At 43.0% G+C, this 16,798-nt stretch overlaps 1 protein-coding gene across 12 annotated transcripts in view; it reads right to left on the reverse strand.

Moving 5' to 3' along the window:
• LOC111975981 (nucleoprotein TPR-like) overlaps window positions 1-13,337 on the reverse strand; it is a 47,872-nt gene extending 34,535 nt beyond the window's left edge. For 11 of the 12 annotated variants that reach the window (XM_070447636.1, XM_070447646.1, XM_070447645.1 and 8 more), the window contains 11 exon segments: window positions 3,916-4,113; window positions 4,327-4,433; window positions 4,700-4,840; window positions 4,949-5,036; window positions 5,272-5,445; window positions 7,181-7,345; window positions 7,475-7,578; window positions 7,662-7,758; window positions 11,856-11,929; window positions 12,123-12,227; window positions 13,161-13,337. In XM_070447636.1, the coding sequence (XP_070303737.1) occupies window positions 3,916-4,113; window positions 4,327-4,433; window positions 4,700-4,840; window positions 4,949-5,036; window positions 5,272-5,445; window positions 7,181-7,345; window positions 7,475-7,578; window positions 7,662-7,758; window positions 11,856-11,929; window positions 12,123-12,227; window positions 13,161-13,311 (1,404 nt within the window). In that variant the 5' untranslated portion in view covers window positions 13,312-13,337. 12 annotated transcript variants of the gene reach the window in all.
• Between the last annotated feature and the right edge of the window lie 3,461 nt (window positions 13,338-16,798).

Below are 16,798 nucleotides of genomic sequence, written 5' to 3' on the forward strand. Positions count from 1 at the left end.
AGAGGCACTGAGTTTGAAGGTAGGCCTTGAAATACATCCACAGGTACACCTCCAATTGACTCAAATGATATCAATAAGCCTATCAGAAACTTCTAAAGCCTAAAGAATCTAACACATTTTCCAAGCTGTTTAACTTGTTTGGGATAGGGGGCAGCATTTTCACTTTTGGATGAATAGCATGCCCAGAGTGAACTGGCTCCTACTCAGTCCCAGATGCTAATATATGAATATTATTAGTAGTATTGGAGAGAAAACACTCTGAAGTTTCTAAAACTGTTTGAATGATGTCGGAGTATAACACAACTCATATGGCAGGCAAAAACCTGAGAAAAAATCCAAACAGGAAGTGGGAAATCTGAGGTTTGTAGTTTTTGAACTCACCCCTATCGAATACACAAATGGGATATGGGTTATTTTTCACTTCCTAAGGCTTCCACTAGATGTCAACCGTCTTTAGAACGTGGTTTCAGGCTGCTCATGTGAAGGGGGGGCCGGATGGGAGATGTTTTACTAAAGGGTCTACCTACAGCCTCGTTCTCAGTTACGCGCTTTCACTTGAGAGGTTGCTCTCGTTCCAGTGCTTCTCTACAGACAAAGGAATTCTCCGGTTGGAACATTATTGAACATTTAGGATAAAAACACCCTAAAGATTGATTCTATACTTAGTTTGACAAGTTTCTTCGACCTGTAATATAACTTTTTGAACGTTTCGTCCGCATGGACCAGATCGCGCTTTTGGATTGTTTAAATGGTGGACATTATCGAACAAAACAAGCATTTATTGTGGAACTGSGATTCCTGGGAGTGCATTCTGATGAAGATCATCAAAGGTAAGTGAATATTTATATATGAATAATGTTGACTACCCAACATGGCGGATATTTCTCTGGCTGGTTTGGGCTCTGAGCGCCGTTCTCAGATTATACTTTTTCCGTAAAGTTTAAAAAAAAAATGTGACACAGCGGTTGCATTAAGGAGAAGTGTATCTAAAGTTTCATGTATAATATCTGTATTTTCATCAACATTTATTATGAGTATTTCTGTGAATTCATGTGGCTCTCTGCAATATCACTGCATGTTTTGGAACTACTGAATCTAACACGCCAATGTAAAATAAGATTTTTGGATATAAATATGAACTTTACCGAACAAAACATGTATTGTGTAACATGAAGTCCTATGAGTGTCATCTGATGAAGATCATCAAAGGTTAGTGATTAATTTGATCTCTATTTGTGCTTTTTGTGACTCCTCTCTTTGGCGGGAAAAATGGCTGGGTTTATCTGTGACTTGGTGGTGACCTAACATAATCGTTTGTGGAGCTTTCGCTGTAAAGCATTTTTGAAATCAGACACTGTGGCTGGATTAACGAGAATTATATCTTTAAAATGGTGCCTAATACTTGTATGTTTGAGAAATTAGATTTATGAGATTTCTGTTGATTTGTATTTGGCGCCCTGCAATTTTATTGGCTGTTGGCGAGGAACCCCAGTCCTAGACAGGTTAAAGGCAAAGTCAACTTAGTGTATGTAAACTTCTGACCCACTGGAATTGTGATACATTGAGTTATAAATTAAATAATCTGTCTGTAAACAATTTTTGGAAAAATGACTTGTGTCATGCACAAAGTAGTTGTTCTAACCAACTTGCCAAAACTATAGTTTGTTAACAAGAAATTTGTGGAGTGGTTGAAAAACGAGTTAATGACTCCAACCTAAGTGTATGTAAACTTCCAACTTCAGATGTACAGTACCAGTCAAAAGTTGACACAACTACTCATTCAAGGCTTTATTTTCTACAACTGTATGTACCTCTATCCCTCCAGTTTCCCCGCACATTGTAAAATGTGGTATTGGCAGTGACCCTGGAACTGACCCTTTATATACAGTACCAGTCAAAAGGTTGGACACACCTACTCATTCAAGGCTTTTTCTTAAAATGTTGAATATTTTCTACATTGCAGAATAATAGTGAATACATCAAAACTATGAAATAACATATGGAATTATGTAGTAACCCAAAAAAGTGTATATTCAAAGTAGCCACCCTTTACCTTGTTGACAGCTTTGCACACTTTTGGCAATCTCTCAACCAGCTTCATGAGGTAGTAAGCAACAAAAAAAATGACAGTCCATCAGTACTTTAAGACATTAAGTCAATACGGAAAATGAAGAACTTTGAACGTTTCAAGTGCAGTCCCAAAAACCATCAAGCGCTATGATGAAATTATCTCTCATGAGATCCGCCAGAGGAAAGGAAGATCCAGATTTACCTCTGCTGAAGAGGATAAGTTATTTAGAGTTACCAGCCTCAGATATTGCAGCCCAAATAAATGCTTCAGAGTTCAAGTAACAGACACATCTCAACATCAACTGTTCAGAAGAGACTGTGATTATCAGGCCTTCATGGTCTAAATGCTGCAAAGAAACAACAACTTTTTTTTATTTAACTAGGCAAGTCAGTTAAGAACAAATTCCTATTCACAATGACGGCCTACACTGGCCAAACCAGGATGACGCTGGGCCAATTGTGCGCCGCCCTATGGGACTCCCAATAACGGCCAGTTGTGATACAGCCTGGATTCGAACCAGGGTTCAAACTACTTAAGGACACCAATAAGAAGAAGATAATTAGTGGGTCAAGAAACACGAGCAATGGACTGGTGCAAATCTGTCCTTTGGTCTGATGATTCCAAATTTCTTCGTGAGACGCAGAGTAGGTGAACGGATGATCTCCACATGTATGGTTCCCACCGTGAAGCATGGAGGAAGCGTGATGGTGCTTTGCTGGTGACACTGTCAGTGATTCATTTAGAATTCAAGGCACACAACCAGCATGGCTACCACAGCATTCTGCAGCGATATGTCATCCCATCTGGTTTGCGCTTGGTGGGACTATCATTTGTTTTCAACAGGACAATGACCCAACACACCTCCAGGCTGTGTAAGGAATATTTGACCAAGAAGGAGAGTGATGGAGTACTGCATCAGATGACCTGCCCTCCACAATCACCCGACCTCAACCCAATTGAGATGGTTTGGGATGAGTTGGACCGCATAGTGAAGGAAAAGCAGCCAACAAGTGCTCAGCATGTGTGAAGTCCTTCAAGACTGTTGGAAAAGCATTCCAGGTGAAGCTGGTTGAGAGAATGCCAAGAGTGTGCAAAGCTGTCATCAAGGCAAAGAGTAGCTACTTTGAAGAATCTAAAAAATATTTGTATTTATTTAAACACTTTTTGGGTAGCTACATGATTACATGTGTTATTTCACAGTTTATTTCTTCACTATTATTCTACAATGAGAAAATAATAAAAATAAAGATAAACCCTTGAATGAGTAGGTGTCCAAACTTGACAGGCACTGTACTTTACTTTCTCATGTTCTTATTTTTCGTACTACTTTACTTTTGTTTATTGATTTTGAAAGAGCAAGCAAGAAAAGGCATTTCACTGTACTAGTGCATGTGACAAAAACTAACTAAAATACATTGCAGTGCAGTTCACCAATACCAACTGAAATACATTATTTTCCACTTACCCTAGACATTCTGGATGATACAGTTTAGTGCAGTTCAAAACCATCCCAAGCCATTGCATTTATCATGAGTTCACTGGATTGGTTTCTAATCCTTACATATCCTCAGATGTTTGACTAACAAAGGTCTCTTGTGTTAACTCGAAATGACACAACGACAAGGTTCCAGTTTAACAAAGTTTACTCTACTATATGAACACACTACAAGGTAGCCATTACACTCAAGGCTAGGTCCAACAACGACAACACTTCCTGCGCATGCGCACTCTTGACTGAGTGATAGCCCCGTAATAACAGAAATATAGGGATACTTAAAACATGAACTTAACATCTTGGTCCTCTGTATGGCAATAATAAAATGCACAAACTAAAACCCACACACCTTAACTGCCTGTTCCAGCTTGGATGAAAGGCTGGCCACAGATTTCTGCATGCGCTCATGCTCATCCCTCTGGCGTTTGAGGATGGGACCCTTAGCCTCCACCTCCTGCACTATGTCATCCAAGTACTTATTCACCCGCTTCTTCTCCACACGCTCCAGCTGCAGTGCCTCCTGGGTCTCCACATACGCTGTGTACAACTGGAGAGAAGAGGTCGCTCAAACAGTTATACAGTCCCACCCTCAAACATTGGTACTATGAGCGTAATGTGTTTTAATATAACCGTTTTCTTTGCAAAGTAAATCTCTGCAGATTAATTCTGTAAATGTTAAGTAAATATGTGACATGAAAATGTGTAAATGTGTGACATAGAAGAGTCCTCTGTCACCAAAGCAGTGCAACTGTGGCGTTACCTCAGTCAGCTTCATGCCAGGTTTGACTATCTTGGCCACGGCGACTGCGGTCGGGGACATGGTGGTAATCGTTTCCTCTGACAGCACTGAGGCTGCACCGGCAGAGCCTGGACACACACACAACCATGCACAGGGTCAAAGTTCATCCTCCATTTCAAACTGAGGTCTCCAGAGCGTGACCAAAGAAGCCACATCAACCTAACACAAATCAGTCAGTGGACAGTTTATATTAGCCATCGAATGCTCATTCAAATAACATCAAACTTGCTGGTAAAGGGGTTAATTCTGAGAGACATCGTCCAAAATAAAACAATTTCAACGCCCAGTCAACTGTTCAGTAGAATCAGGCAAAATATTGTGTCTAAGGCCTGACCTCTGAGCTTGGTGTCGGACAGCAGTTCGTTGGCATTCTCCAGTTCTTTTTCCAAACTGATGATCCTCTCCTTCAGCTCAGCAGCCTCCTTGTCCCGACAGTCATCCATCTCCTGCAACCTCACCTCCAGGGCCTTGTTCGCTGTAGAGAGSAAAGGAGAGGATAATGGTAGCCTACTTGTGACAAGCAAACCAAGTGCCCATGTCTGAAGGTTTTGCATTGAGATGGTGTCTGTGGTCTCTCTCTCACCCTCTCCAGCATCTTTCAACAGCTTGTGCAGCTCCTCTACAGCCCCACTCAATTCCTCACTCTTGGACTCAGAGTCTGCAGCAGCTCCCTGGGAAGACAAGGTAAAGGGTTGTTGGCCAGTGTTGGGAAAGGAACAATGCACTTACTTATTCAATGCTTCACATCATCCACCACAAAAATGTTGCATGCACCCGTTAACTAAAATGTTCCCCAAAAGTTTACTTACAAAACAAACATCAAGGTAGCAATGACGACCGCCATTATTAGGGAGCTATGGACTATCCATTGGAATCCAAAACAAATCCAAGACTTGTTCTACATACCTTATACAAGTTGGAGAGCTTTATGTTGGCCTTCAGCTCGTTTCTAAACTTCTCCTCCATGCTAGCCTGCTGCTCCTTATCCTCTTTCAGTTTGTTGATTATGTCTTCAGCCTGCTTCTGAAGGCTTTCATTTGAAGTCTTCAAACTGGTCACTTGGTCCTGGACTCTGTTCAACTACAAAAAAAACAACAGACAACTATAATGTTGACAGAGTACTGGGGGAGAAGCCAGTCAGGTAATAGTTTGTTTTTGATATGTGAATGACTCCATACTCAATAGATGAATAATGATACCCAGAATGTACAGCTATAAAAAATATATATATATACTGCTCAAAAAAATAAAGGGAACACTTAAACAACACAATGTAACTCCAAGTCAATCACACTTCTATGAAATCAAACTGTCCACTTAGGAAGCAACACTGATTGACAATAAATTTCACATGCTGTTGTGCAAATGGAATAGACAAAAGGTCGAAATTATAGGCAATTAGCAAGACACCCCTAAAAAAGGAGTGATTCTGCAGGTGGTGACCACAGACCACTTCTCAGTTCCTATGCTTCCCCTGGCTGATGTTTGGTCACTTTTGAATGCTGGCGGTGCTCTCACTCTAGTGGTAGCATGAGACGGAGGCTACAACCCACACAAGTGGCTCAGGTAGTGCAGTTCATCCCGGATGGCACATCAATGCGAGCTGTGGCAAAAAGGTTTGCTGTGTCTGTCAGCGTAGTGTCCAGAGCATGGAGGCGCTAGCAGGAGACAGGCCAGTACATCAGGAGACGTGGAGGAGACCGTAGGAGGGCAACAACCCAGCAGCAGGACCGCTACCTCCGCCTTTGTGCAAGGAGGAGCACTGCCAGAGCCCTGCAAAATGACCTCCAGCAGGCCACAAATGTGCATGTGTCTGCTCAAACGGCCAGAAACAGACTCCATGAGGGTGGTAATGAGGCCCGACGTCCACAGGGTTGTGCTTACAGCCCAACACCGTGGCAGACGTTTGGCATTTGCCAGAGAACGCCAAGATTGCAAATTCGCCACTGGCGCACTGCTATCTTCACAGATGAAAGCAGGTTCACACTGAGCACATGAGCACAATGTGACAGACGTGACAGAGTCTGGAGACACCGTGGAAGACGTTCTGCTGCCTGCAACATCCTCCAGCATGACCGGTTTGGCGGTGGGTCAGTCATGGTGTGGGGTGGCATTTCTTTGTGGGGCCGCACAGCCCTCCATGTGCTGCCAGAGGTAGCCTGACTGCCATTAGGTACCGATATGAGATCCTCAGAGCCCTTGTGAGACTATATGCTGACACATGCACATTTTGGCCTGCTGGAGGTCATTTTGCAGGGCTCGGCAGTGCTCCTCCTTGCACAAAGGCGGAGGTAGCGGTCCTGCTGCTGGGTTGTTGCCCTCCTACGGCCTCCTCCACGTCTCGTATGTATTGCCTGTCTCCTGGTAGCGCCTCCATGCTCTGGACACTACGCTGACAGACACAGCAAACCTTCTTGCCACAGCTCGCATTGATGTGCCATCCTGGATGAGCTGCACTACCTGAGCCACTTGTGTGGGTTGTAGACTCTGTCTCATGCTACCACTAGAGTGAGAGCACCGCCAGCATTCAAAGTAACCAAAACATCAGCCAGGAAGCATAGGAACTGAGAAGTGGTTCTGGTCACCACCTGCAGAATCACTCCTTTATTGGTGTCTTGCTAATGCCTATAATTTCCACCTTTTGTCTATTCCATTTGCACAACAGCATGTGAAATTTATTGTCAATCAGTGTTGCTTCCTAACTGGACAGTTTGATTTCACAGAAGTGTGATTGACTTGGAGTTACATTGTGTTGTTTAAGTGTTCCCTTTATTTTTGAGCAGTGTATATATATTTTAAACTGTCATGTTCTTACCTCATCCTCTTTGTTCTCCAAGCTGCACTTCAGCTCCAGGATCTGGTTGCCCTTCTGGCGTGAAAGAGCCAGCAGCTCCTCACTTTTAGCCTTGAGCTCTGCGTTCAGCCAGGCCGTCTGGCCTCGCAACAGCTCCTTTTCCTGCTCCATACGCTTCTCACGGTACTGAGGGAACCGGCACAACAGCATGGATTACATATGATATATACATGTATTAGATCATTTCAACACCTTCCTTGAGAGGTGGGTCCTATTCAAGTGGCCACGAGCAACAGAGCGTTCAAATAGGCTCACCTTGATGTTGACCTCTGAGGATTCAAGCTCGTCCAACTTGAGCTGCAGCCCCATCTTTGAGGCATTGACTTCTGCCACTTTGTCATTGAGGCGCTGCAGGTCCTCTAATTTAAAAAATAAATCCAATAGACATTAGATCAAGTGTGTGTCTGTGTGTTTACATCTCTCCACATAGATTTATCCATACCACTCAGATAGTCCACTTCCTGGGATCTCCTCCCCAATGTACGCACAAGCTCCCGCTTTTCTGCCTCCAGTTCATTTTTGGCTTTACAGAGCTGGGCCTAGAATAAAGATGTTTAAGTCAATGTCAAGCCCAAAAAAGGTGTCAACACGAACCTAGGGCTGGTTGCTATGGCCTAAAAATTATAAATTGTTGTAATGTTCTCTAAATAAGCTCTCTAAATAAAGGTCTAACACTGTATTTCAAACAGTCAGCAATAATCTAATGAATCCAGGGCTTTTGAAATTATACATTTTTTTAAACCTTTATTTAACTAGGCAAGTCAGTTAAGAACACATTCTTGTTTACAATGACGGCGTATGAACAGTGGGTTAACTGCCTTGTTCAGGGGCAGAACGACAGATTTTTAGCTTGTCAGCTCGGGGATTCACTCTTGCAACCTTTCGGTTACAGGTCTAACGCTCTAACCACTAGGCTACCTGCCGCCCCATATATGCCTTCCACAACCACAAGACCGACTAATAATGTAATTATTGGAATTAACTTCCGACGCCGACAGAGATGGCCGCCTCGCTTCGCGTTCCTAGGAAACTATGCAGTATTTTGTTTTTTTACGTGTTATTTCTCGCGCTCAGGTCTGTTCAACGCTGGTCCGACCAACCTGATTCCACGCTTCAAGACTGCTTCGATCACGTGGATTGGGATATGTTCCGCATTGCGTCCAACAACAACATTGACGAATACGCTGATTCGGTGAGCGAGTTCATTAGAAAGTGCATCAGCGACGTAATACCCACAGCAAAGATTAAAACATTCCCAAACCAGAAACCGTGGATTGATGGCAGCATTCGCGCAAAACTGAAAGCGCGAACCACTGCTTTTAAACCAGGGCAAGGTGACCGGAAACATGACCGAATACAAACAGTGTAGCTATTCCCTCCGCAAGGCAATCAAACAAGCTAAGTGCCAGTATAGAGACAAAGTAGAGTCGCAATTCAACAGCTCAGACACAAGAAGTATGTGGCAGGGTCTACAGTCAATCACGGATTACAAAAAGAAAACCAGCCCCGTCGCGGACCAGGATGTCTTGCTCCCAGACAGACTAAATAACTTTTTTGCTCGCTTTGAGGACAATACAGTGCCACTGACACGGCCCGCTACCAAGACCTGTGGGCTCCCCTTCACTGCAGCCGAGGTGAGTAAAACATTTAAACCTGTTAACCCTCGCAAGGCTGCAGGCCCAGACGGCATTCCCAGCCGCGTCCTCAGAGCATGCGCAGACCAGCTGGCTGGTGTGTTTACGGATATATTCAATCAATCCTTATCCCAGTATGCTGTTCCCACATGCTTCAAGAGGGCCACCATTGTTCCTGTTCCCAAGAAAGCTACGGTAACTGAGCTAATCGACTACCTCCCCGTAGCACTCACTTCCGTCATCATGAAGTGCTTTGAGAGACTAGTCAAGGACCATATCACCTCCACCCTACCTGAGACCCTAGACCCACTCCAATTTGCTTACCGACCCAATAGGTCCACAGATGACGCAATCGCAACCACACTGCCCTAACCCACCTGGACAAGAGGAATACCTATGTGAGAATGCTGTTCATCGACTACAGCTCAGCATTTAACACCATAGTACCCTCCAAACTCGTCATCAAGCTCGAGACCCTGGGTCTCGACCCCGCCCTGTGCAACTGGGTACTGGACTTCCTGACAGGCCGCCCCCAGGTGGTGAGGGTAGGTAACAACATCTCCACCCCGCTGATCCTCAACACTGGGGCCCCACAAGGGTGCGTTCTGAGCCCTCTCCTGTACTGTACTCCCTGTTCACCCACGACTGCGTGGCCATGCACGCCTCCAACTCAATCATCAAGTTAGCGGACGACACTACAGTGGTAGGCTTGATTACCAACAACGACGAGACGGCCTACAGGGAGGAGGTGAGGGCCCTCGGAGTGTGGTGTCAGGAAAATAACCTCACACTCAACGTCAACAAAACAAAGGAGATGATTGTGGACTTCAGGAAACAGCAGAGGGAGCACCCCCCTATCCACATCGACGGGACAGTAGTGGAGAGGGTAGTAAGTTAAGTTCCTCAGTGTACACATCACGGACAAACTGAATTGGTCCACCCACACAGACAGCGTTGTGAAGAAGGCGCAGCAGCGCTTCTTCAACCTCAGGAGGCTGAAGAAATTCGGCTTGTCACCAAAATCACTCACAAACTTCTACAGATGCACAATTGAGAGCATCCTGTCGGGCTGTATCACCGCCTGGTACGACAACTGCTCCGCCCACAACCGTAAGGCTCTCCAGAGGGTAGTGAGGTCTGCACAACGCATCACCGGGGGCAAACTACCTGCCCTCCAGGACACCTACACCACCCGATGTCACAGGAAGGCCATAAAGATCATCAAGGACAACAACCACCCGAGCCACTGCCTGTTCACCCCGCTATCATCCAGAAGGCGAGGTCAGTACAGGTGCATCAAAGCAGGGACCGAGAGACTGAAAAACAGCTTCTATCTCAAGGCCATCAGACTGTTAAACAGCCACCACTAACATCGAGTGGCTGCTGCCAACATACTGACTCAACTCCAGCCACTTTAATAATGGGAATTGATGGAAATGTATGTAAAAAATATATCACTAGCCACTTTAAACAATGCCACTTAATATAATGTTTACATACCCTACATTACTCATCTCATATGTATATGTATATACTGTACTCTATATCATCTACTGCATCTTGCCATCTTTATGTAATACATGTATCACTAGCCACTTTAAAKTATGCCACTTTATGTTTATATACCCTACATTACTCATCTCATATGTATATACTGTACTCTATACCATCTACTGCATCTTGCCTATGCCGTTCTGTACCATCACTCATTCATATATCTTTATGTACATATTCTTTATCCCTTTACACTTGTGTGTATATGGTAGTAGTTGTGGAATTGTTAGGTTAGATTACTRGTTGGTTATTACTGCATTGTCAGAACTGAAGCACAAGCATTTCGCTACACTCGCATTAACATCTGCTAACCATGTGTATGTGACAACATTTATTTGATTTTGATTTATTTTATGAAAATAGTCCAACCTGCCTTTTCTTTGCAATAGTCCAACCTGCCTTCTTCTTGCTTTCAAGGCTGTCTACGCAAATACCCTTTGTTGCAAATGTAACCAGAACCATGAATAATACACATTCACTAATTTTGACTAACTTCTTGTAGCAAACATAGAAAATGAACACAGGTCTCATAAACAATCCCTTAAGCACAAGACCACGTGCAAGTGAGTAGCCAGCTAATCTTTATAGTTCAAGTTTAACCAACTTGGATTGATTTGCTAGCTAACAAGGCAGAAAAGTTTCATTGTTATGAATACACCCTTCTGTCCGTCTCTAACTGTTTGAACAGCATGTTAGCCTGTCCACTTTGTCTAGATAATGAAATCAAGTGGCCTACCTTATTTCTCAGAGTGAGAACGAGTTGCCAATTCCTTATACAATTATGTTTTATGCTTATTTCACATTTAGAAAAACAGACTAGACAGCTAGTCGTCTTTGGTTGAAAWGCCGCAATTCCAAGGCGTGACAGAAGAATAACATTAATTTCCAACGGGTGTCATTAGAAAGCTTAAATTCTCTATTACAGTAAAATAATGTCTCAATGATTTTTGGTGTCAATGACTAATTCTGTTGTACCAAACCACACATAGCAAGTTGAAACTGCTTGTCAAAGAGGAAGAAGTTATCTCTTATCTTTGTTGTTGTGAGTGGCAGGGTCTTGGTCAGGGTGTGTGCAAACAGTGAGGAAGAGACTAACAGAGGTTTCACTCTCACCAAAATAAGCCCAATGTTATTCTATGGATATAAGCTTGRCGCCTTAACAACGACTCCCATTGTTAGGGCGGAGGCATGCGCATCTCGTCATTACATTCAGATCTCTGGTGTAAATGGAAGGTGCACACAGCACAGAAGGAGCTTAGGAGACTTGACCAAAAATACATAAGAATGTGTAGATAAACACTTATAAAAACAAAAAATACAAGTTKATTCATGTGATAGAAGTATATGGAATATCGTGCAAAACGAATTTGAATAAATTGAATTAATGTTATATATTGCCTAGCCCTACACAAAGCATTAAAGAGGTGACAAGACCATGAGGCTCTCACCTGTTCAGATGTCAACTTCTCTTGGTTGATTTCATACTCTTTATTCTTTTCTAGTACACTCTTGAGTTCTTCATCTATAGAAAAAAAATCAATTTCATAAAATGGTGGATCATCATCCCCAATGATGGGATGTACTTGACCAAAGGTCAAACTTGGGAAATGGTCAGTAAATTGCAATGAATCACATACTGGGGTTTACATACTGTACATGTACTGCAGTGGTAATMAAAGAGCCTTTGAGTGGATCAAGAAGCTAGTTCCACTTACCGATCTTGGTGAACTCCTCTCGGAGTTTGTGGTGCTGTTCAGTCTGGGTCACAAACTGTTCCTGACTCTGTTCAAGACGTTGCACTTTCTCAAAGAACTGTTGTTCTACAAGAGTGACAACACATGTTAACTTTGCTGCTCTTGTCTCGAAGGCGAAATGATAAATCAAAGTAGTTTAATAAAGTTATCTGGGAGTATAGAGAACTTCTCAACAAACGAACTAGTCATCCACCACGTTGCCAACGTCAGCCAGTAAGCTAGCTAYCTAAACAATTTAGACATGGCTGATTAACAATGTTGGCTAGCTAATGATTATTTAATCCATCATATCACTATGCCTTGTGAGATAAACAGTTGTCGATGCAGCCGGCAAAGGCCATCCACGTTCTGCGCTAACGAACGTACACTGTCAAATATTTGTTTAACTAAACCTCATTGTTCTATCTGTGATACCAAATATATATTTTTATAACTAAACCAAGATATACCACTGCCCGTCGTTTCAAATGGGAACAAATGTGTCATGGTGGGTAGAACAAGCCTGGAGGTGGGCGGAGCCAAGCACGAGCTAGCGAGATCCTATTGGCGCGTGCGCATATTTCCGTTAGGGAACGCCTACTCTATAGTGCAAGTGCGCAATAACTTCACTCTTACTAAACACAATTTAAAAATAACACTTTGGCAAAGAGAAAAGTCTACAAAACTTAGTCCACTCTGTTCGTAACATATTCTAGTTTTGGGAACAGAACATTGTATGGAGATCAAATGTTTAATCAATGAGAAAATTAGCACAATGTCAGCCAAAATCCATCCCGTTCCATCTTCTCCACTGCAGGCAACAGGGCTTCCTCTCACTATCATATTTGGTAGTGAGTGGAAACGCCAAGCGGATGCTTCAAATGTATACATCCGGTYAAAGAACAATGAGACAGATTTATCTGTGATTCTGTCTTTAGCTAGCTACGTAGCCTAGATAACGTTAGCTAGCGAGCTGGAGTTGTACACATCATTACAATGACTTATTCGGATATAACTTACCGCTATCGACTCTAAATTGCTCCTGGTGTGACTTGAGGGAATCTATTTCATATTGGAGATCAGAAAATAACTTTTCTAGTTTATTTTGAACAGCTTTTGGTAGCTTCGCTATCTCAGCGCGCTCCAACGCTTGAAGTAGCACTGTAGCCATATTTCACCCACATCAACTGTGCTCTGAGCAGGCGCATTGATGACTTGTTCGCTCACAGCGTGGTGTATGATGGGAAAAGTAATGTTTACATTTTTTTTTGGAACTAAACAAAGACATGTGACTGGGAATGTAACTTTAAAGTCCTGATTGAAAGTGCACTTCAGTCCAGCAAAAGGTCTTATCTGAGTCTTTGAAACCAGCGCTGAAGGTTTTCATCTCAGAATTTAATGACTTTTATTCTTATTAACAAACAGTTATATTGTATTATATTACCAGTACAATCGCTAAGTCCAATACAATATAACTGTCCTGTTACAATTCCCCCAGTTTACAGTGACTTTAAGCTGCTCTTTTTTTTTWTTTCACCTTTATTTAACCAGGTAGGCTAGTTGAGAACAAGTTCTCATTTACAACTGCGACCTGGCCAAGATAAAGCAAAGCAGTGTGACACAAACAACAACACAGAGTTACACATGGAATAAACAAACATTCTGTCAATAACACAATAGAAAAAAGTATATACAGTGTTTGCAAATGAGGTAAGATATGGGAGTTAAGGCAATAAATAGGCCATAGTGGCTAAATAATTACAATTTAGCAATTATACACTGGAGTGATAGATGTGCAGAATATAAATGTGCAAGTAGAGATACTGGGGTGCAAAGGAGCAAAATAAATAACAGTATGGGGATGAGGTAATTGGATGGGCTATTTACAGATGGGCTATGTACAGGTGCAGCGATCTGTGAGCTGCTATTTACAGATGTGCTATTTTCAGGTGCAGCGATCTGTGAGCTGCTATTTACAGATGGGCTATGTACAGGTGCACCGATCTGTGAGCTGCTCTGACATCTGGTGATTAAAGTTAGTGAGGGAGGCCTCCCGGGTGACGCAGTGGTCTAAGGCACTGCATCGCAGRGCTAGATGTGCCACCAGAGCCTGGGTTCGAGCCCAGGCTCTGTCGTAACCGGCCGCGACCGGGAGGTCCATGGGGCGACGCACAATTGGCCTAGCGTCGTCCGGGTTAGGGAGGGTTTGGCCGGTAAGGATATCCTTGTCTCATCGCGCACTAGCGACTCCTGTGGCGGGCCGGGCGCAGTGCACGCTGACCAGGTCGCTAGGTGTACGGTGTTTCCTCCGACACATTGGTGCGGCTGGCTTCCGGGTTGGATGCCATTCCCCTCCTGTACTCCCTGTTTACCGACGACTGCGTGGCCAAGCACGACTCCAACACCATCATTAAGTTTGCTGACGACACACGACAGTGGTAGTCACCAACAACGATGAGACAGCCTATAGGGAGGAGGTCGGAGACCTGGCAGTGTGGTGCCAGGACAACAACCTCTTCCTCAATGTGAGCAAGACAAAGGAGATTATCATGGAACATCGACAGAGTTGTAGTGGAGCGTGTCGAGAGTTTCAAGTTCCTTGGTGTCCACATCACCAACAAACTATCATGGTCCAAACACACCAAGACAGTCGTGAAGAAGGCACGACAACACCTTTTCCCCCTCAGGAGACTGAAAAGATTTGGCATGGGTCCTCAGATCCTCAAAAAGTTCTACAGATGCACCATCGAGAGCATCCTGCCCGGTTGCATCACCGCCCGGTATGGCAACTGCTCGGCATCCGACCGTAAGGCGCTACAGAGGGTAGTGTGAACGGCCCAATATATCACTGGGGCCAATCTTCCTGCCATCTAGGACCTATATACTAGGAGGTGTCAGAGGAAGGCCCAAAAATTGTCAAAGACACCAGTCACCCAAGTCATWGACCATTCACTCTGCTACCGCACAGCAAGCGGTACCCGGAGTGCCAAGTCTTGGTCCAAAAGGCTCCGTAACAGCTTCTATTCTCAAGCTATAAGACTGCTGAACAATTAATCAAATGGCCACCCGGACTATTTACATTGACACTGCTGATACTCGCTGTTTATTATCTATGCATAGTCACTTTACCTCAACTTGCATGTACAAACTACCTCAACTTGTATGTACAAACTACCTCGACTAACCTGTACCCCCGCACATTGACTCYGTACCCCCTGTACATAGCCTCATTATTGTTATGTAATTTTATTGTGTTACTTTTTATTTGTTACTTTAGTTTATTTAGTAAATCATTTCTTGAACTGCATTGTTGGTTAAGGGCTTGTAAGTAAGTATTTCATGGTAAGGTCTACGTGTTGTATTCGGCGCATGTGACAATTTCTTTRAAATTTGATTTCCAGCCATTATTATGAACCGTCCTACCCTCAGCAGCCTCCACTGCTCTACAATAGTACTGGGATATGCAGGGTCAGACTTAGCATCCTGGATCCTTAGAGAGAGTACAGGTACTTTATAGTTGTGAAGAGAGGAATCATTGTGYAGAAAAAAAAATTGCCTTGACATTTCAACTTTAAGAGAGGTTGGACTTTTAAGTATTTTGGGGTGTCTTTGAATCACAGTTACATTTGGTTATCAACTAAAATCAGCCTGCATTTCAAGTCTACAGTTAATCAGAGAGCAACAATAAGCAAAACACACAAACAACCTGCGGTGAGCAAACAGGCATGTATTCTGAGATAAATAAGAGATAGATATTGGGATCCAGATTAGATGGATAAACGGTTTCAGATACTGTAGTTGTCTCCTATTTAGCTTTCAAGCATGATGTACTATACAGTTTAACAGTGGTTTGTTATGCAAAGGGTTGGCTGGCAACATAACATATACAATGGTTCAAAATTGCTGTCTTCATTAGCAACAGGCACTAGCGTTAGCATAATCACCAACTAATTGACAAATTACTAACAATGTAATTATTGTAGGCCTATGTTAAGTTCAAGATCTTTTGAAGACCTAAATCCAAATACCCAATAAAACATTACTGCAGTAGCAGGATTTGAAAGAGACTATAGCCTCATAATTCAGAATAATAAAATATACCAGAGTTGGGGAAGGTATTTGGCTCTTTACATGATGTGAAAGTGACTTTAGTAAGTGTTGAGGTAGAAACACTTATTTTTGGAGTACATTTATACAGAGCAAAGAGTAAAACCAGAGATGTGAAGCTTATGAGAATGACCAGAAACACAATACAAGCTTTGTCATTGTCTGAAAAGAGAGAATGGTACAAGGACCATATGGTAAAGGGGCATGTAGTTAATTTGATGTCAGAAATGAATGTTTTACTGGAGGTTGGTCTAGTGGTCAACACAGTCGCCTCCAGATTACACATGCCCCCCAACAATGGGTTCACATAATGTTTGTACTTATTCAAAAGCTTATCATTGTGATCATTCTTTAACTTGTTTAAATGAATGAACTGCATCATGTTGATTAAGGGTGTTCTCACATACTGTCCTCTTTAAAGTGAACTATGAGGTAAAAAAGCTAAAGAACTTAGTTTTCCTTGTATTCACACTGCCCTTGCCTTTGAATGAGGACTCAACTCTTTTGCCAATTCACTTCACCTATTTTGTGGTCCGAGTCCTCTTTGCATT

This window comes from Salvelinus sp. IW2-2015, linkage group LG16 (genome assembly GCF_002910315.2).
Source record: "Salvelinus sp. IW2-2015 linkage group LG16, ASM291031v2, whole genome shotgun sequence".
Classification (NCBI taxonomy): domain Eukaryota; kingdom Metazoa; phylum Chordata; class Actinopteri; order Salmoniformes; family Salmonidae; genus Salvelinus; species Salvelinus sp. IW2-2015.